Below are 22,721 nucleotides of genomic sequence, written 5' to 3'. Positions count from 1 at the left end.
TCGGCCACTATAACCACTAGCAGTAATCATTGTGTTCTGTCGGCAGGAAAGACTCCCCGCCAGCAGATCACAATAGTGCAGCGAGAGGGATTAGCCAATCAACACTGATTGTGTTGATGGGGGAATCAGGAAATTTTCTTAACGTCAGAGGTATGATTAAATTGTTTGTAAAGGCAAAAGGTTTTTTTTTTTTTATCTGCATGCAGATAAAAAACCTTCTGTGTGCAGCAGTCCCCCTAAAACTCACCTGAGCCCCCTCTCTATCCAGTGGTGTACACGCGCCCCTCTGCCGTCTGGGACTCTCCATCCTGATTGGCTGAGACACAGCAGTGGCTCCATTGGCACCAGCTGCTGTCAAGTAAAGTCAGCCAATCAGGAGAGAGAGAGGGGGCAGGGCTGAACTGCGGCTCCGTATCTGAATAGACATACAGAGCTGCGGCTCGGGTTCCCCCATAGCAAGCTGTTTGCTGTGGGGGCACTCGACAGGAGGGAATGGCCAGGCCAGGAGCAGCAACGAGGGACCCGAGAAGAGGAGGATCCGGGCTGTTCTGTACAAAATCAACTGCACAGAGCAGGTAAATATAACATGTTTGTTATTTTTAAAGGAAAAAAAATGAGACTTTAATATCACTTAAAGTGCAGAGGACGGCGTATAACGCATTAGCTGTATGCTATATCCCTCATCTGTATATTGTGGATTGTTGTTGTGAATTTTTTTTTCGATAAAAGGTGATTTTATGGTAGGAAGGACAGCCAGATTTTCTTCTTCTGGGACTCATGAGACAAAAAGGGCCATCACCCATCTGTATGCAGTGGTCGGGGGATCAGTGAAGACTCACCTTGAGTAGGTGTCTTACTCTTTCTTTTCTTCGACCTGTGGTTGATGGAAAGAAAGTTGCATAATCTATGTTGAAAACTGCAAAAGACTGCACACGAATTTTGTCGGCCAACAACAGCCGACTCCAGAAGTGATGTCATGTGATGGTTAACTTTCCTTGTCTTTTTTCTTTTCTGAGCATGCCCAGTCTTGCAAATCTGCTGTCTGTCGGCCGAATTCTGTACTGACTGGCGAACAATCGGCCGTTCTGGTGTTGGCCAACAAAAATTTTAATGCCTGCACGACAGATTTTGTTCGGCCGAAAATGCGCTGTCAGCTGTCGGAAGCATCATACTAACAAGCCTACAATCGGCCGATCGGTCGTCGGCCGAATATTTACGGCCGACAATCGGTACGTGTGTACGGGGCTTTAGTCTGCTTGATTGGATACAAATTGCATTGTTTAGGTATATATTTCTTTGAAATAGTTGTGGTAAATCTACAATTTTACTTCTCTAAGGCTGGGTTCACACTGTCGCATGGAGCAGCTCACCGCAGGGGTCCGGTGCATCCCTGTTCATTGTTTCAGGTCTGATTTTAGTCCGAATTTTTTGCTGAACTCGGACCTGAAAAGGACCAGAAGACACTCAGTACTCCTATGCAATTTGCACTGGAGCCGCTCTGAGGATATATGAACCGGCTCCATAAAGAGCCAGTCACAATCTCCTGTCATGCGAATTGGATACGGGGAAACCCGTATTCTATTTGCAATAGTGTGAACCTAGCCTAACACAGGCTGCCAACCCCCTGTCAGCATTTTATAAACTGAATGTAGCTACAGCTTCATACAATTTACTGTACAGCAATGTGTTCCATCAGCGGTTCAAGGACTTCCCAACCTGTTCCCGGAAGAAAATCAAGTTAGACTCAGTCCTGCTCAGCTATTCACAGGAGACTTTGTATTTTATGAATGAATACAAGGCTTCCTCTGAAGGGCTAAGGTGGAGAGGTATGTGGATGACATCATGATCTTCACCTCCACCAATCAGAGGAAGACTTGTGTCCATTCATAAAATGCAAAGGTTTCTATAAAGGACTCTGTTTGGTCTCAGGAGCAGGATGGGAAGTCTCTGTACTGCTGCCAGCACAGAGCACTGTATGGACCTGAGGCTACATGCAGTTCACACAACACTGATGGGGGTGCATATGTTAGAGAAGGAAATACTTTGATTGGACCACATCAGTCCAAACAAACTAAAGGTAAATGAAACCTGGAGTTAAGCTTTAAAGCGGTAGTAAACTCTCAACATAAAAAATGTATTGCGTCACATACTAGCACATTATGAAATACTTACATTAGACCAAAGCCCTCCAGTGGCCCGCTGTCATCCCTGACAGGTCTTCATCCAGTCTTCTTTCCAGGTTTGCGGGCTCTGGCCATTTGAATGGCCGAGTCAGGATGACATCACGGCTGTGGCATGGAGCTCTGAACGGCTTGAGTATGCGGTCCCTTCAGAGCGCATGCTTCGGTGACGTCACCAGCTGCAGAAACGTTGCATGTTTAGGAGATATTCCTGGGACCTACAGGTACGTTTTATTATAAGCTGTAGACACACGTGTACCAGCAGCATTTACTAATACTTTAAAGAGCTGCAAGGATTTTGTATCCATACCTCATGTCCTTCTTTTTTTTTTTTCTTTTATTACAGGAAACTTTTCAGTATTCACTATTCAAATGGGCTGAAGAGCTTTATGCGTTAAACAGAAATCAAGATTTATTTAACTGTTATGAGCAAGCATTTGAGCTTTATCCAAATGACGATGTTATTTGTAACAGCATGGGTGAGCAACTCTTCAGGTGAGAAATACTTCCACTTAGATTGTCGGAAACCTTTGGAAATGACACATCACTTATTCCAATAATAAACAATGTTACTGCTTAATGCTAACAATATTAGAATTGTATTTTTAGTGTAGTTTTTATGTGCTTTGTAAAGTTTTTTTTTTTTTTTTTCTCACCAAATAAAATTTTCAAAACTGGTACTTGTATTTTTGTGTAGGCATGGTGCAACACATTGTGCATTTTGCATTTTTCCACAACTCTGGCTAAAGCACATGTATGCTGTGAACAGGGCACATAGGAGAGTGTGCTCTTGCATTGAGCATGTGGTGATCTATGTAGATCAAGGCAGCTCATTGAGCATGGTGTGAAGGAGCCCTTGAAGCGGTATTGAACGCAAAGGTGAAAACATTTTATTAGATGTGTTGTCTGCATTAGTTTTCTTTTTTGTTAGGTTTTTTTCTCTTACCTTTTTGACCTGCCAACTAACTCGGTATTCTTTTCCATTTCTTTTAACAGATTATAATTGTAAGTAATTGTAAATGATCACTTTGTAAAACAACCCATTCAGTTTGAAATAGAAAGGAAAAGCAAAACATTTTTGTACAGATTTATTTTTTTCATAAGATCACTTTTCGTCTATTCTCAGCTAAATAAAGAGCTAACCATGCCTGTAACCTTAGTCCTATATCTAACACACTAACCATTCCTGTAACCTTAGTCCTATATCTAACACACTAACCATTCCTGTAACCTTAGTCCTATATCTAACACACTAACCATTCCTGTAACCTTAGTCCTATATCTAACGCACTAACCATTCCTGTAACCTTAGTCCTATATCGAACGCACTAACCATCCCTGTAACCTTAGTCCTATATCTAACGCACTAACCATTCCTGTAACCTTAGTCCTATATCGAACGCACTAACCATCCCTGTAACCTTAGTCCTATATCTAACGCACTAACCATTCCTGTAACCTTAGTCCTATATCGAACGCACTAACCATCCCTGTAACCTTAGTCCTATATCTAACGCACTAACCATTCCTGTAACCTTAGTCCTATATCTAACGCACTAACCATTCCTGTAACCTTAGTCCTATATCGAACGCACTAACCATTCCTGTAACCTTAGTCCTATATCTAACGCACTAACCATTCCTGTAACCTTAGTCCTATATCTAACGCACTAACCATTCCTGTAACCTTAGTCCTATATCGAACGCACTAACCATCCCTGTAACCTTAGTCCTATATCGAACGCACTAACCATCCCTGTAACCTTAGTCCTATATCTAACGCACTAACCATTCCTGTAACCTTAGTCCTATATCTAACGCACTAACCATTCCTGTAACCTTAGTCCTATATCTAACGCACTAACCATTCCTGTAACCTTAGTCCTATATCTAACGCACTAACCATTCCTGTAACCTTAGTCCTATATCTAACGCACTAACCATCCCTGTAACCTTAGTCCTATATCTAACACACTAACCATTCCTGTAACCTTAGTCCTATATCTAACGCACTAACCATTCCTGTAACCTTAGTCCTATATCTAACGCACTAACCATTCCTGTAACCTTAGTCCTATATCTAACGCACTAACCATTCCTGTAACCTTAGTCCTATATCTAACGCACTAACCATTCCTGTAACCTTAGTCCTATATCTAACGCACTAACCATTCCTGTAACCTTAGTCCTATATCGAACGCACTAACCATTCCTGTAACCTTAGTCCTATATCTAACACACTAACCATTCCTGTAACCTTAGTCCTATACCTAACGCACTAACCATTCCTGTAACCTTAGTCCTATCCCTAACGCACTAACCATTCCTGTAACCTTAGTCCTATATCGAACGCACTAACCATGCCTGTAACCTTAGTCCTATCCCTAATGCACTAACCATTCCTGTAACCTTAGTCCTATCCCTAACCCACTAACCATTCCTGTAACCTTAGTCCTATCCCTAACCCACTAACCATTCCTGTAACCTTAGTCCTATATCGAACGCACTAACCATGCCTGTAACCTTAGTCCTATCCCTAACGCACTAACCATTCCTGTAACCTTAGTCCTATCCCTAACGCACTAACCATTCCTGTAACCTTAGTCCTATCCCTAACCCACTAACCATTCCTGTAACCTTAGTCCTATCCCTAACGCACTAACCATTCCTGTAACCTTAGTCCTATCCCTAACGCACTAACCATTCCTGTAACCTTAGTCCTATCCCTAACGCACTAACCATTCCTGTAACCTTAGTCCTATCCCTAACCCACTAACCATTCCTGTAACCTTAGTCCTATCCCTAACGCACTAACCATTCCTGTAACCTTAGTCCTATCCCTAACGCACTAACCATTCCTGTAACCTTAGTCCTATCCCTAACGCACTAACCATTCCTGTAACCTTAGTCCTATCCCTAACGCACTAACCATGCCTGTAACCTTAGTCCTATCCCTAACGCACTAACCATGCCTGTAACCTTCGTCCTATACCTAACGCACTAACCATGCCTGTAACCTTCGTCCTATACCTAACGCACTAACCATGCCTGTAACCTTCGTCCTATACATAACGCACTAACCATGCCTGTAACCTTCGTCCTATACATAACGCACTAACCATTCCTGTAACCCTACTCCCAACTAAAAACGTCCTAACTGTAGTCCTAACCATAACACTTGTCATTGCTGTGATCGGTTTGGTTAAGAAAGGTTCATGTAATGCTTGTGTTTTATTTTTTGTCTGTATAATAATATTAGTAAGCGTTGTTAATGTTGTTCATTTCGAATACAGGCTAGGTTTTCGAGACGAAGCAGCTGATTATTTCTACAAAGCCTTGAAGCTTAACCCAGGCAGTGCTGACGCCAAAGAAAATTTCCATCGCGTAGCCAACTGGTTGGTGGAACGCTGGCATTTCATTATGCTTAATGACAAGAAGAGGAACCTGATGTATCAGAGAGCTATTGAGAAGGCCATACAAGCTGGCTGCAGATCTGTGCTGGATATTGGCACTGGTACCGGGATCTTAAGGTTTCTCCAAAATATATTGGCATTTTATTGATTTGTGGGAAAATGTCTGTGTGGTGGCCTTTCCATCCTTCTCGCTGTCTGTTTTATTGGAACAGGAAGCTTTGGATTCTGGATCTTAGAAGAAAATGCCTGTAACAGACTCTTTTTTTTTTCCATATAATGCATACAAAACATGATCATGCTCACAGAATAGGTTCTTGTTGCTCTGCTATTGGACAATCCGCAGCAGAGGAAGGTTGATTTTTACCACAAAGCAGTTACAGGGGCCAGTTAAAGGATCAATAAAGCTGGTTACAGGGGCCATAAAATAATGCTTTTTCACCATATTTTCGCCAAATGACATAAATCACCAGTTTAGAAGCCTGATCCTTTAGATCCCATTTAGATCCTTCACTTTGGGCACAGCTAGTAATATTGTCCGGATCACACTAATGAAACACAGCCTGCTTTCCAAATGTTTCAACTGCTTTCAGCAAAAGGGTAACCTGACATGATAGAAATATTAAAGCAGACATTGCTGACTTTTTACAAGTGGAAAGTTCACTGGGTATCCTGTAGCTTCAGTACATAGTGAGTTACTGAGACAACAGATAAGCAAACAAGTTCCTTTTCCTCCCCCACTTGCTTTCCCTATTGCAGAATAGAAAGTAAGGTATGACGGTGTCATTTCAGTGTTAATGAATAAACAAATTATTTAGAATGCCAGCAATGGTAGCAGAAAAGTCCAGTTGGACAGAAACCATTCAAAAAGGGATTTAGTTTAAAGGACTGTCTTACAAATTTTAGAGGTGCGCCAAATGGAAATTTTGGTGCCGAAACTGAAAATACAGGATGAACTTGGTCAAAACCAAAAATTACAGTTTTTAAAAAAAATATAATTGTATTTTATTCAACATTTTAAATTAATATGAATTTAAACTTATTGTTGCCCATTATCCGCACCTTTTTTAGCTTAAGAAAAGCTCAAGAAAAATGTATCCCTTTAAGAGTCGGTTCACACTATGGGGACACGACTCTGTACTACTTCGGGGGCGACTTGTGAAGTCCCGTGCACCGCGACTTCGGCGCGACTTGCACGGACTTCATATAATGAATGTCTATGCAAGTCGCTCCGAGGTCGCCCCGAAGTAGTACAGGACCCTTTTTCTAAGTCAGAGCGACTTGTGTCGCTCCTATTAGAACGGGTCCTGTAGCGGTCAATGGACCGCGAGGGAGCGCGACTTGTCAGGCTGACAAGTTGCCTGAAAAGTCGCGGTATTGTAAACAGAGTCTAAATTCTATGTATGTCTCACACTGGCTCGTTGCGCTTTCGTTGTAGTGTTAACAATCTTAAATATAAACAATTGCAGCTTTCAAAATCAATAAAACATATGGTGAAAAAGTCCAGTGTGAGTCCAAAAAATTCTTAATGAAATACAAGAGAAAGCACCCCAGTGTAAAGAACAAAAAAATATCACACGTGAACGATGTCCTCCACCGTATATATAAAGCGCACACTCACCAGAGCTAGTTGCTGTCCAAATTATAAGACCCCCAATAGCGCATGTAGCTACTGGTGTCTAGGTCCTTATCGGTCCTGAAGAGCGAAATTAGCCAATGCAGAGAGTCTCCTCGCGTGGAACCGTAGCCTCAATTAAGCGCATATGGAAATCCAAACAAAGAATATAGAGATACTCATAGTGTAGCAATCACACAAAAAAATTTAATAAAAATGGCTAAAATGACACTGACAAATCGCAGTATAAAAACAGTGACAAGAGGTCAAACCAAATGGAAAGGGTAAAGATGTAACAAGTCACTTACATCAAGAGCCACCACCTCAGATATTAATGTGGTGGCTGATATGTTTCACCTGCCAAAATTATGGTGCATCTTTATTAATTGTATGCATTTTTATGGGGGCTAAAAAGTTCAGTCATCTGAGTGTAATATGTTTTCCTTATGTATTCTTGTCTTTTTTTTCTACTTTAGCATGTTTGCAAAAAAGGCGGGTGCTCCTCATGTTTATGCCTGCGAGCTCTCCAGAACAATGTATGACCTGGCCCGTGAGGTGGTGACAGCCAATCAAATGCAAGAGGAGATCAAGCTCCTGAACATGAAGTCTCATGATATACAAGTCCCCGAACACATCCCTGAAAAGTATGTGACAGATACTGTCAGAGGAAGCAGCATGTTGTCTGCTATAGGAACTCTTCGTGTTGCCACAAAGCAATCAATCAATCAGATTCAGACTTTTATTTATTAACTGTCGTTTTAAATGTAAGTTTGAACCCGATTGGTTTTACAGATGGTTCTTAACTCAGAAACTTTGACAATGTAAGCCCCACATTCAAAACTGGTGGCCTTTTCATTTAAAATGCTTTTTAAGCTTCCTGTTTCTTGTTCATAGTGGATGGTATGAATGGATATGGTAGCTATAACATTTTTGTTAATTTACAGAGGATGAAGGTGAGAAGCAGCCAAATTTTATCAAAAGTTTTTAAATTGGCTGATTTAAAGTTTAACTTTAGGCAAAACTTGGATATAATGGAGAACGATTAAAGGATAGGTTCACCTTTGTTAAAAAAAAAAAAAAATAAATAAATGGATATCTTTTTGCATGGAAAAAAAATGTGGAGAACCTGCAGCTGAGAAACATACCATCTCCGCTCTCTGCTAATGGTGGAGAGCGCTGCTTAGAGTGTTCTGGGGGGGGGGGGGTCAGGGCGCCGGCTCCCTGGTAGAACACAACAGCTTAGCGGGGGTGATCACTTTACTAATGTCAGATTAGTACAGCGGCTCCGACCCTGGTAGTTCATTAAGAACTACAAACCGACAGCCTCAAAGATGTCAGTACTTGTAGTTCTCCCATTTACAGAACTCTGTAAATGAATGATGTAGCCGGTTGGGTGGAGCCCTTTTCAGCCGTGGTGTTTTTTTTTTTTTTTTTTTTTTTCAATTGTGCAGGGAGCAGATCCCGAATTTCTGTCTTTGGGGATTGGGGGAGGGGGTTACGGGGGCTGCTGCTGAATATGGGTGTAACATGTTAGAAAAGGTGAACTTATCCTTTAAACCATATATTATATTGTTAATACGGGGGTCCTGTTAGGGAGATTTCCGTTCTCTTCTTGTTCTGGTAACCATAGCAGTTTTCCAGTTTGAGTGGAGTTGGGCATTATTGAGGCTGTAAAGGGAGCATTGATGATATGTCAGATACAACTAATGAAATGCGTGTGTGCTCTTATGTCAGCTAATTTAAAGGGTAATTCTAAATGTTATGTTTTTTTGTAATCACATATTAAATGCTTTGTATGAAAAGCCGTACATTATTGCAAGATAAAAGCTGTCCCGTGTGGTGCCATGTGCAATGCAGCATTAATGGCATAAACATTTTGGATTTGCTTATACACAGAAATCCTGTACAAAGTGCAGTAATGCCTCCAGCCAGTTAGCCATTATTTGTATTGCTATAACTGCCTTGAATTGTAGAAACCTACAACTTGGTTCCTTACAAAATGTATATGATTAGTCGATCGACTTCAGCACAACCAGCCTGTTTTTTTTTTTTTTTTGTGCAATCATGTGTTGGTGGCTATAGCTGCCGGCAGTGATCACTGCATTCTGATGGTTGGGAAACCTCCCACTGTCAAGAATACAATAGCGCAGCGGGAGGGATTCCCCCAACAACACCTTCTGTGTTGATGGGTGAATCGAACAATTTTCTTTCCTCAACCATGGGTTAAAATTGTATGATGAATGGTCTGCTACTCTGCTTTACTCTGTCAAATTCCCTGAGCCTACTCTCATGTCAAATTAAAGGAGAAGTACAGCCTAAGCTCATTTAGCTGTAATTCTCTTGTTGATCACAGGAGTGCAGTTTCGTTCTGCACTCCTGTGACCCATTTTCAGATGACAGCGGGCTGAAGCCTGCTGTCAGCTGATGTCACTGACCTGGTCCAGACTGGGGAAAGATCGTGACCATATGGTCAGGATGTGCCCAGAACCCTGGACCGGCACCTGGCTCAGCCTCTCAGCGAGCCCCTGAGAACCTGAGCCTGCCGCTGCCTCTCTACAGCCCAGTGCTCCAGTGACTGCAGGGGGCAGAGCAGAGAACTGGTGACTGACAGTCACCAGCTCTCTGCTTACGGAGGACTTAGAATGGAGCAATCGGCAGTGTGTGATCGCTTGTTTCTCAGTCCTAGAGCCGGCAGGGGAGAGATGCAGCATCAGACCGGTTCTGCATCAACCAAGGTAAGTATGATTAAAAAAAAAAAAATGCAAGAAAACCAGCTTCTCTTTTAATTGTTTTTTGACTGTTTATTATTGTTTTGGTGTAATATGCTGTATCTTTAGCAACTACTGTGATGCTGTGCAGAATAAAGGTGGGTACGCACTTTCAGTTTTTTGTTTTTTTTCTCAACCAGCGGGTTGAACAAAAAAGTTGACAAATTATAGCATCAACATAAGCAAAGTTAATGCAGTGATCTCTTCTGAGACATTTTGGGCTTGATTTACTAAAACTAGAGAGTGCAGAACCTGGTGCAGCTTTCCATAGAAACCAATCAGCTTCCAGGTTTTGTTGTCAAAGCTTAAATGAACAAGCTGAAGTTAGAAGCTGATTTGCTACCATGTACAGCTGAATCAGATTTTGCACTTTTCAGTTTTAGTAAATCAACCCTTGCATGCTATCTCTCCCCCTTCCCCTCTCCCCCCAGAATACACTGATACACTGAACAGCTTTCACAACCATTGACTGGGAGCACTGATCGAATACTGCATTTTGAGGCATGGCAAGGCCGGTTGGACGGAACATTAGACTTTTCATTAGACTTGCTTCTGTAGAACAGGCAGCTATACACAAGAAACCGGCGGGCCTTGTGTGCTGCACATAACGATCGCACAAACCAGACATTGGGAAGAGCCCAGTTACCCAGTTAGGGTCACATAATGCTCTTTGGCTCCGCTGTTGACACAGATTCACATGGCAGCACCTTTGTTTTGTAGCCAAAACATTTTATTTAGTATCTCAGTTTAAAAAATAAAATAAAAATCACTTCTGCGTTTCGACACGTTGAATCTTATAGTGATCCTGTACGATCACGGCTGTGATTGATGGATGAAATGTGTAGGCAATCTGTTGGTTGTGGAGTTTCCCTTTTGTTTTATGGGTGCATACGTTGTGTTTGTGCTGTTATTTACACTTTTGGTCTTCTTCAGGGTTTCACTTGTTGTCACAGAAACTGTGGATGCTGGTTTGTTTGGTGAAGGTATACTGGAAACTCTAATTCATGCCTGGAAAAACTTACTTTTAGAACCAAAGGTTAGCAAATTAAATATTACTTTCCCAAAGTGCTTCAAATAAAGGTGTTTAAAAGGTCTTATTATTTTGCTACTCCTTACTTAGTATAATATCTTTGTCTATATTGATATTTTTCAAGTTTCTTTTTTTTTTTTTTTATTCCTCTCAGCACAAAGACTTGCACTGTAAGACATATGGACAAGTCATACCTGCCGGCGCTGTTGTATTTGGAATGGCTGTGGAATGCCAAGAGATACGGAGACATCACAGGTGGGCATCACGGGTCACTTTTTATTATGCTTTAAAAAACAAAAATAAATCCAAATGTATAATGCACACGTGATATGAGGGAATGCACAGTTTTTACCTTTGCTGATAGTGGAAATAAAACAAAAAAGCTATATGTGCTTATTGCTAATAATCTATTTTCTTTTATTTTTGGAAATGCCTCAGAAAAGATGGGGACGCTACTTCTAGAACATGGTTGGTACTTTAAAAAGCAGAGTTCCAGCCATTTTTGTGTTTAATAAAGGTCAGCAGCTACAAAGAGTGTAGCTGCTGACTTTTAATAAACATACACTCGCCTGTCCCACGGTCCAGCGATGCGGCCGACGGGACCCTCTTCTCCCCACGGCGCCGGCATCTCTAGTGTGGGCACCCAGCTGGGACAGCTTGCAGCTTCACAGCCGGGTGCTCATGAGACCTGTGACGTGTCCCAGAAGATTGCAGGGAGGGAGGGGGAGAGGACAACTTCTGCGCAAGCCACTTAGGCAGCTCGAGTGGGAGTGGGTACCTGTAACATCTAGGTAGCGCCCCCCACCCCCCAAAAAAAGACATGCCAAATGTGGCATGTCAGGGGGTCAGGAAGCTTTAAAGCAGATGTTCCATTTTTGGGTGGAACTCCGCTTTAAAACAATTGTAAAGGACAAACATTTTTTATTTTTTTATGAATAACAAACATCTCTATAATTACCTGCTCTGTGCAAAGGAATTGTACAGAGCCGCCCCAAACCTCCTCTTCTCGGTTCCCCCGCCAGCGCTCTGGAGTCGTCCTCTCTGTCCAGTGCCCCGACGGGCAGCTGCCTTCTATGGGGGCACCTGTGCAGGCTCTCTCCCGAGTCCCGCTGCTGCGCCCATTGACACACAGTGGCCCCGCCCTCCACTCCCTTGTCACTGGCTTAGATTAACAGTCTTGGGAGCCAGTCGCTCCCGATGCCCTAGCAAAAACAGTGAGATATGGAAGTGAGGGGAGAGCAGATTTGTACAGAGCTGAATCAAATGAGGGCTCAGGTAAGTATATGGGGAGGGGCCAAATTCAAAGCCTATACATTTTTTACCTTAATGCAAGGAATGCATTAAGGTAAAAGAAATGTTCAGGCTTTAGAACCACTTTAAAGCTGAACTCCAGCCAGTCAGCTAAACAGGCAGATGAAATGCATATGAGAGCTGCTTTACCTGCCAGTATATTTGTATTTCTGTTCATCCGGTCCTGATATTTACACTGTTCTGCCAAAACTTATGACTTTTCTCTACTTCAAATAATGCAACTAAGTTTATTTTCCTCCCCCAATCTGTGACTAGACCAGCCTTTTTCAACCAGGGTGCCTTGAGGTTTCTTCACGGGTGCCTTGGCAAAATGCCTAAAAATTGCCCAAAAATGTATACAAGCCAGCAGGCCTGCCTTTTAGTTACACAAAACTACAGGTTTGTATTTTGCACCATTGCAACCTTCCAGCCACCGGCGTCCTAACAACCAGTGATGTCATCAGTGTTGATAAGAAGGGTGTTGATTGCCTGCACAGCATCCTTGTTTGACCCTCCCCTGCCCCTCTCCCAACACTGGGGTCACTTTCTCTAAATGATGGAGAGAAACTGAGGAGGAGAGGAGAAACATAGGAATACTAGTCAGTACTAGCGTGCAAAAGAGTATTTGCTTTGAAAGAATATATTGCCTCTAACGTTGGGTGTCCTACATGTGTTGATGCTGACTCCTCCTTACGTAAAACTATTGGAATAGCGTTTCACATCTTAGAGTGGGGTGCTGGGAGATTGTCCATAATTTTAAAAGGTGCCTTGACTAAAAAAAAGGTTGAGTAACACTAGACTAAACCGCGAAAGGTAAAGCAGTAGAATGATGGGCTCATCTTTGTCTCTTTTCTCCCTCATCCTATTGGCACATTTCCAAAACAAACAAAACACATTAGAGAGTAAATTCAGGTACTTACAGTAAATCCCCGCTCCATCGCGGTTCAGTTTTTGCGGTCCCGGTATATTGCGTTTTTTTTTCTGTAATTTTTTTTACTAATTAAATCATTGAAAATTAAATAGTTTTGTGTTTTCCATAGCTCTTGCTCTGTCTCTCAGTATCTTTTTATGTGTTTTAAATTAGTTTCTATTGTTTTAAAAGTGTGTTTAACGACCATTAAAATGCTTTTAAAAGTACAGTGACAGTAAAAAAAAAACCAAAAGGCATCAACCCCCAACGGGTTTTTAGGCAGCGTGTGATATATACTAAATCATGGAAAAAAACAGTATCAAAAAGTTTTTTTAAAAAATGTAATCTTTAATAAACAAAATTAGAAAAAAGTGACAAGTGTTGAATAAATATTCAGTATTAAAAAACAACCCCTAAACGGGGAGTATATTATGAGCTCCTGGTAGCTAATACAGATAAAATAGTAAATAACATTGCATGATGATGATTACAGAGAAAACAGCGCCCCAAACACTAAGTTGTGAAGGGGCATGAACCCCGACGCGTTTCAACCTAATGATGGTCTTCTTCAAGGGGATTGTGATATCATTAGAGCAATGGACGGCTGAAAGCCAGGGAGCATATTAGGTAATTGAAAGGTCCTCAAAGGTTTAAAAGGCATAACCTCTTCCACCATGCAGAGCGAAGTGGGCGTACAGGCCTACAAGGAGTCACCAGTAAGTAGTCGCCATGAAGGGGCAAGAGACACCCGTGTCTGTTCAGAACGAGCCTGCAGATAATGCTACATTACCAAAGAGGAGGGTCCTGTTTTTCCTGTTCTTTCTAATTTTGTTTATTAAAGATTACATTTTTAAAAAAAACTTTTTGATACAGTTTTTTCCATGATTTAGTATATATCACACGCTGCCTAAAAACCCGTTGGGGGTTGATGCCTTTGGTATCTCTTCTTTCCCAGTTTCTTTGGGTGAACAGCCTCTCCTCAGCCAGTGTATCATATCTAGTAAAAAAAAACATGCCCACAGTGTATTTTAATAGGGTTTTTCTATTTCGCGGATTTTCACTTTTCGCGGCCGGAACGTAACCCCCGCGATAGAGGGGGGGGGGGGGGTTTACTGTATACCAGCGCTTTAAGTATCTAAATACCCTCAATGATATATGTATTTTTTTTTTTTTTTTACCAAAAACATATGTGCATTAATTTGTTTTTGCTATCTGCTTTGAGTTCAGCTATGAAAGGAAGTATAACTTTCTAGTGAATAAGAGGAATCCTGTTTTTAATATCTCCTAGAGTGTTTGTGAATGAGGTTGCTGGAGTGAAGCTTGAAATGCAGTTTTCCAGTCCTGTACACAGCAGTCATAAGAATGATGAAGTAGCAGAACCGTATTCTACAGAAAAAATGAGCAGAGTGCCTGGAGGATATAAAGCACTGAGTCAACCGTTCCAGGCATTGGCAGTGGACTTCAACAGTCTGCAGGTAATAGCCCCTAATAGCTATTCTATTTTTTCTTAGGGATCTGGGAGGAGGGTTGCAGCTGATCAGGCACTGTATGCTGTTTATGTTCAGATCTGTACTAGAAAAAGTGTGCCTGCCTGTTGAACATGGGGAATATGAAGGTCCACCTAGGTGCAGCGAGTAGAGAAGTACATAGGTAGAGTGGAAGCGAGTGAGAGAGTTCATGTCAGTGAAGTGAATGGGGAAGTGCATGTGGGTGCAGTCACAGTGGTGGCAAGTGAGTGTAGCAGGCATCTGTGCAGTGGCAGACAATGAGCCCAGTGAAGTGTTAATGAGTGATTGTAGTGCTCATCGATGCAGTGACGGTGAGTGGAAGTAGAGTGCATTGTTGCAGTGGCGATGAGTTGTCATAGTGCTCATTGGTGCTCTGGCAGCAAATGGGTGTAGTGTACATCTTTGTGGTGGCAGTGCATATTGGGTGCAGTTGCATAGAGTAGGCACAGTGCATGTTGGGGCAGTGGTGGGAAGTGGGTGCAATGAGGAATGAGAAGCTGTGTGTATGTATGGCAGGAGGGAATAGGGTGAAACTCAAATGAGGGGGTTTGAATAAAAAAAAAAAAGCGGGGGGGGGGGGGGTAGTGTAGGTAAAGGAGTCCAGTGTGTGCAGAGGAGCCAGACACACCATATACAGCTAGTATAGAGGGTTGCTGGCAATTGCTGGGGACTTCTTCAGCTGGGAACTGATGAAGTCGCTGGGGATGTAGCGGCTGGGGCAGTTTTTGTTTGTATGGATTCGGGACACAACTACCACGCATGCAATATCTTCAGCAATGCCATGTTTTCACCATAAAACCTCTACGGCAGCCACCATTTCAAAGGACCAACTTATTGAATTCTATTTTATTAAACGTTAGAGGTTACGTTTCTACGCAAAGGCTTTCCAAAGGGTTTAATTCTTCCGACATACTGTATGTGAAGCTGGAAAAGCGTAAACTCTATTTTACTTCCAGATTATTCTTTTACAATAACTATAGGATGAAATGCTGTTAAATACAAAACAATGCAATACAAAGTTTAAAAAAAGCAGAACTAATTACCTACATGTAATTCTTTTTTTCTCTTTCTTGTTCATTAAGGGACACAGGAATCCAGACAGTTGTTTATTCATGACTTCAGGATAATTAGACACTGGTGGGTCAAAAAAAAAATTGTGGCCAGCCCAGTATAACCCCTCCCACTTGCACTATACTTCACTTTTTCGTTGGTCATAGGAGACAATGGATGTCTATGCTTCCTCAGCTGGAAGCACCTGGGTCTAGTGTGTCACAGGTGGGGAACGTCAGATGTAGATGTAGAACTCTGTACTAGCTGTCCAGGTTCATCAAAAAAACTGGACAGGTTTGTTTTCAGGCATAGGGATCCTCCAGTGGAAGCAGTGGATGCTCTGGTGGCTCAGCGGGTTCAGTACACCTTGATCTTTGCCTTTACTCCACTAAAACCCATGCCTTGTCTGCTTCACAGGATCAAGTTGGAGGTCATTCTGGTGATCCTCATACCTCTAAACTGTCCTGGGCAAATACAGTAATTGGATTAGACTCCTGGTTAATGCTTCATAGGCTCTTTAAGCTTGTCTGGATTTTTTGTCTCTCATACTTCATAGTTGTTGGCTTTACCAGCATGGCAGTTGAAGCCCAGATTCTAAGATGCGGCATCTCTGATTTGGTGATTCCCACAATGTTAAAAGCTAGGAAGTCTACTTCCCACAAATTCTGTCCATGCACACTGTGTGCGAAAAGTATGTCTCCAGGAAATTCCCTGTTATTACAGGTTGAGTTCCATCAAAGGCCAGGCCCCTGTGCTTGCAAAGTTAGTCAGAGACAGCTGGCTTCCCATTCCTTGGCCAGGACATTTGTGCAGGGTCTCTCTCTGTATGTTCTTCCGTGACTCCATGGGATTTAAGTTTGGTTCTTCCATCTTAATAAGTGCCCTTTGAACTAATCCGAGATATCCCGCTTTCCATTCTTTGCACAAGGTTACGTTTCTTGTTGGCATCACCTTGGCTATGCAAGTAATTGAACTTGGCAGCCTTTTCATGTATTAATACCCTTTCTGGTCCTACGTGGGGTCCTGGTGTTATTTAGTCCTAGTCCTTTTTTTCCTAAGGGAGCTCTAGCCTTTTACCTCAACCAGGACATTTTCCCTTTGCCAGTTTGGCTCCAATTAATCCTTGCCTTCGTTGTTTTTACTGTGTATGTCCATCCTACAGCCACTGTTTACTTTCCTGAGGGTAATCAAAGCTTCAGGTCTGAAGGATTTCTACCCTTTCCTGTCGAGGCCCACGATACTGGACCTGAGAGTGCTTCTTGGTCTTTTTTGGCACCAAGCAACTCTCCCTGATTTTAAGGCTGCCAGCTAGTAAGCAGGGACAGGTGCATAGACCTGGATGCACAGGCTCTTCATTGGGGGGGCTGTGCACTGGACTCTCTGTACCTGCCAAACTCGGTCGTGTGGGGTTCCCTGCATGCAGCTCACCGCAGGTACAAAAACGTAAACTTCATATGCTATATGGGGCCTGTGTGAAAGAGCCTTAAAAATGTGCACAAAAGTAAAAGCAAACTGGGGGTTATTATCTAAAACTGAAGAGTGCAGAATTCGCTGACGCTCTGCATAGAAACCAATCCACTTCCAGAATTTTTTGTCAAAGCTTAATTGAACAGGCTGTAGTTAGAAGCTGATTGGCTACCATGCAAAGCTGCATCAGATTCTGAGTGCTCCGATTTTAATAAATCTCCCTGTGTGTGCATGTGTTTCTTTTATATACTATTCATATGTATGTGTTAAAATAATATTTTTCAAAATAATATTCTATGTAATTTGAAGGGAATGCATTATTGTTTATATTTTCAGTCTGATGATTCTAATGCCTTATGCATTTTTATTCATTGATTTTTAACATTTTATTTATAAAGAATGGAAGGGGTAGGGTAAAATTCCAGATTGTTTATTATTATGAACAGGTATTTCATGTACTAAGTCATTTTTTGTGGTTTTGTTGCCAGGATTTGGAAAGCATTGCTTCTGGAAAGACCTGCCGAATCCCGGTTCAAATCCATGAACAAGGACAGCTTGATTGTTTTATAACTTGGTTTGTCCTGCATTTGGATGAAGAACACAATCTTTCAACTGGACCCAGTGAAGAAACATGCTGGGAACAAGCAGTCTTCCCTATTCAGAACCTCCCTGGTAAGTGTGTTTTGTGCTTGTTTTGCAGTCACATAGTCCACAGTGAGTTACAGAGGCCACATATCATTCATATCATCAATACCTTTTCCCAAAGGAAGCTGCATTCTGCTGTTCCTATAATGCTCATACAGCAACACACTAAAGCTGATTTTGGGTAGAAGCCTATTATTCCAGTATAGTTTTGGTTTGTAGGAGGGAAGTATGACACCTGGTAAACATACACACCCCATGCACATGGGGTCTCTGGTGGGAATTAAAACTTCCCATCCCATTAGGACCATAGTACTAGCCAAAAAACAAACCAATATTGTTTTCCAACCTATAAAGTAAAATTCCAAGCAAATGTTTTGTATTCTTGTGTTGGATGAAGTGGGAAATGATTAGAACTTCTGTTATTTTTGCTTCACTGAAGTGGGTTGAAATCCCACTTTCTGCAATTACTAGTGTAAGAAATAAAGTTATTTGAAGATTTCTTGCTAGTGACAACCATAACATTTTTGAATTTTTCATCTCTTTCTGTGAATAGGACAGATAATGCGGGTGAATCTTCCCAGAGGGGAAACAGGCGGGAATAAAAATACAATTAAAACTAGAATATACTTTTTTTTTTTTTTTTAGTTTTAGTGGGGAAGGATTGAGACTTCTGCAGTTGGAAATTTCTTCAGTTCCTACTTGGTAAAAAGGTCATCCCCAGGAGAGGAACTGAGGGGAACTCTCTCCTAACAGGGTCACAGATGGAAGAAATTAAAAAAAAAAAAAAAAAAAATATATATATATATATATATATATATAATATATAATATATAATCATTTTTTTTTTTTTTTTTTTTAATGGATGGTAAGATGCATATAGAATATCCATTCTGTTAATTTCTCTGTCCTTTTTTAAATTTATTTTTTTATTTATTTTATAGCTGATGGCTACTTTGTGAACCCTGGGGATATAGTAGTAGTTGATGTTTCCTGCCCTGACTGCTATTTAAGATTAGATCTCGTCTCCGTTTCTAGAGGTGGCAAATTTGATCATAGCATGTCTTGTAACATGCTGTCTGGAAATGAGACTGAGCTGTGTGATGCCTTGGCCAGTCTTCACACTAGCAACCAAGAGGACAATGTGCAAGGGGCTTGCATCCTGGATCCTAATGAAATCGCCATACTAAACCATACTGCATATCATGAGAGCTTCAAGGTGGCCATCTATAAAGTTATATCTTCCCTGGCACCAGGAGACCATTGGGCCAGCATTGGTGCATCATCCTCTGAAGAACATTACTCAGATGCACTTTATGTCCTTGATGTATCTGAAGGATTTTCCATTTTACCCTTAATTGCTGCCCAATTTGGAAAAGTAAAATCATACAGCTCAGTAGAAGAGGAACAGCATTGTGTTGCTCTGCAGAAACTGGCAGAAAGGAATGGCATGGCTAAAGAAAGTCTAGAGTTCTGGTTGAACCAGCTGGATACAGATGATGATGTCCTACGGAGGCCAAGGTCTGATAAGTTATGGAGCATCATTATTTTAGATGTGGTTGAGCCCTGTGGCCTGATCAGGCAAGAGGTGATGGAAAAAGCAGCAATAGCAAGGTAACTGAACTTCTTTTTTTACAGTTCCCTAGGTAAATGGTGTAGACCATCCGTCATTAAATGGCGGCCCGCGGTCCAGGAGCGGCCCGCACGATGCTTCCACCCGGACCCGTCAGGCAGCCACTGTAAATAGTCATTGGTTTGCTGGGACCGCGGGTGTCCCAGCAACCAGTGACATCTCGTGTGTGCGCCCCGCCCCCTGCTTCTTCTTCGGCTTCCTCCCAGCCGGTGTTCTGTCAGAGGTGTCATCGGCCGCGAGTTGGGGCGTGACGTCACGTACACGCCCCGCCCCCCTGCTCCTAACTGCGGCTCCGAGTCCTGACTCACACTCAGCCTAGCCGCGCGAGCTGGGGCGTGATATCACATGCACGCCCCGCCCCCCTGATGTTCGCGGCTTCTGGCGCTGGCATTTACTGCTCCCAAAGGTATGTGGGGCACATTTTTTTTATGCGTTTGCTTAATATTATAAAATACAGACTTATGGGCATATTTTGTTAAGGGGCACACAGATGGGCACATTTGTGCCTATTAGAGTGCCCCATAAAATAAAATATACCCATTAGTGTGCCCCCTAACATAGAATGTGCCCATCAGCGTGCACCTTATTTTATGTTAAGGGTCACGCTGATGGGTATATTTTATGTTAAGGGGCACTCTAATGGGCATATTTAATGTTAAGAGCAACGCTGATGGACACGTTTTGTTTTACCCATCAGCGTGACCCTTTAACATAAAATGTTCCCATCAGAGTGCCCCCTAACATAAAATGTTCCCATCAGAATGCCCCCTAACATAAAATGTGCCTCAGCGTGCCCCCTAACATAAAATGTGCCCATCAGAGTGCCCCCTAACATAAAATGTTCCCATCAGAATGCCCCCTAACATAAAATGTGCCTCAGCGTGCCCCCTAACATAAAATGTGCCCATCAGCGTTCCCCTTATTTTATGTTCAGGGTCACGCTGATGGGCAAATTTTATGCTAAGTGTCATGCTGATGGGCACGTTTTATGTTAGGGGGCACTCTGATGGGCACATTTTACACATTTTATGTTAGGGGTCACTCTGATGGGCACATTTTATGTTAGGGGTCACTCTGATGGGCACATTTTATGTTAGGGGGCACTCTAATGGGCAAATTTTATGTTAAGAGCAACGCTGATGGACACGTTTTGTTTTGCCCAACAGAGTGCCCCCTAACATAAAATGTGCCCAACAGAGTGCCCCCTAACATAAAATGTGCCCATCAGCGTGCTCCCTAACATAAAATGTGCCCATCAGAGTGCCCCTAACATAAAATATGCCCATTTGAGTGCCTCTTAACATAAAATGTGTCCATCAGAGTGCCCCCTAACATAAAATGTGTCCATCAGAGTGCCCCTTAACATAAAATGTGCCCATCAGCCCCTTATTTTATGTTAAGGGTCACGCTGATGGGCAAATTTTATGCTAAGAGTCACGCTGATGGACACATTTTATGTTAAGGGGCACTCAAATGGGCATATTTTATGTTAAGAGCAATGCTGATGGACACGTTTTATTTTGCCCATCTTTCGGAGTCATAGCACAGAATTCAGATTCGGACCTCGGCCCGAAGAAATTTTTAGCGACCGGACCTCCTTGAATTTTAATTCATTACCCCTGGTGTAGACTATAGAGTATTTGGGAGGTTTTGGATACTGTATTCTTGCTTTATAGGTTACTTTGTTTAGATTTTTTTTTTTTTTTTTTTTTTATAGATGAAGTCAGGCTGTAGCAGTAAACCCATATACCCCCTTTCTACAATAAAATGTATTGTAGTTTGTGTAGAAATAAAAATGCAAACATTATTTTGCGCTTAGTGTGAAAAAGTGTGCACAGAGAAGCACCCACTAAACTTTGGAATATTGGATGTCAAAACCTATATAAACACATATGAGTGCACATCCACAGACATCAAGTGGAAAACACAGTGATGTGTAAATCTCAGAAAAAACAAAGTTCAGAAATAAGTGAAAACTTTAAACTATTCACCGACTCGGTAAATAAATGTTGAAGAAATGGCCAAGACACTTGTTTCCTTCACCACAAATAAAGATGGTCTCTTACTATATATGCAAGATCCCCACCGCAGAGATCAGCCAGGCATGGAATTAACAGACCTCTATTCATCAATGGCAAAAGCAGGACACCAACTTCTGGTTCCAGTGATTCCAAGGATCAGCGTGTCTGATCAGGCTGCATCTGCACTCCTAGAGGAGAACAGAGGCACACATACCGTGAAACCGCCAGTTTATTTAAAACAATGGAGAGTTACCTAAAATGGGTGAAAGAAAATACAGCATGTACAGATGCCTCGCCACACAGTGAAAGCACTGATATCACAATTTAATCCCCACCCAACGTGTATGTGTGTATATATATATATATAATATATATATATATATATATATATATATATATATTATTTATTTATTTTCACGTGTGTGTGTGTGTGTGTATATAATAAATATATATATATATATATATATAATTATTTATTTATTTTCCTCCAAATGGTTGAACTAGACGGACCTTTTTTTTATTTTTTTAGCCAAACTAACAAAAAAAAAAGGGGGGGGGGATTCACTCCAGAAATAAAGAGATTATTCTCCCACTCTACAAGACTCTGGTCCGGCCACATCTGGAGTATGCTGTCCAGTTCTGGGCACCGGTCCTCAGGAAGGATGTGCTGGAACTGGAAAGAGTCCAGAGAAGGGCAACAAAAATAATTAGGGGAATGGAGGACATCAGCTATGAGGAAAGACTACAAGCACTGAACTTATTCTCTCTGGAGAAGAGATGCTTGAGAGGGGATATATCATCAATTTACAAATATCATACTGTTGACCCTAGCATAGGGAACAATCTTTTCAGAGAAAGGGAATACAATAAGACACGTGGCCACTCACTAAAACTAGAAGAAAACCAGTTTAACCTTAAAGGATTCTTTACTGTCAGAGCGGTAAGGATGTGGAATTCTCTTCCCCAAGCAGTGGTATCAGCAGGGAGCATCCATAGTTTCAAAAAACTATTAGATGGGCACCTCAAAGACCACAACATACAGGGGTATACAATGTACAGTTAACAGCAAACACACACACATCATAGGTTGCACTAGTGTCTTTTTTTCAACCTCACTAACTATGTAACTATATTTTTTCACTTGATGTTCGTGGACTTTTATTTGTGTGGATGCGCACTCAATGTACTGTATGTATG

The 22,721-nt window shown here is 41.8% G+C and overlaps 1 protein-coding gene across 1 annotated transcript in view; it reads left to right on the top strand.

Annotated features, from left to right (window-relative positions):
- The window catches only part of PRMT9 (protein arginine methyltransferase 9), a 41,847-nt gene that overhangs the window by 775 nt on the left and 18,351 nt on the right, over positions 1-22,721 (top strand). The window contains exons 2-9 of the mRNA XM_082269344.1: positions 2,527-2,675; positions 5,474-5,710; positions 7,682-7,849; positions 10,907-11,009; positions 11,158-11,258; positions 14,492-14,678; positions 17,717-17,900; positions 18,815-19,484. Coding sequence (XP_082125470.1) covers positions 2,527-2,675; positions 5,474-5,710; positions 7,682-7,849; positions 10,907-11,009; positions 11,158-11,258; positions 14,492-14,678; positions 17,717-17,900; positions 18,815-19,484 — 1,799 coding nt within the window. The remainder of the gene's footprint in view (positions 1-2,526; positions 2,676-5,473; positions 5,711-7,681; positions 7,850-10,906; positions 11,010-11,157; positions 11,259-14,491; positions 14,679-17,716; positions 17,901-18,814; positions 19,485-22,721) is intronic.

The sequence above is a fragment of the Pelophylax lessonae genome (genome assembly GCF_965119305.1).
Source record: "Pelophylax lessonae genome assembly, chromosome: 1".
Lineage (NCBI taxonomy): Eukaryota > Metazoa > Chordata > Amphibia > Anura > Ranidae > Pelophylax > Pelophylax lessonae.
This window is presented reverse-complemented; position numbering and strand designations above follow the sequence as displayed.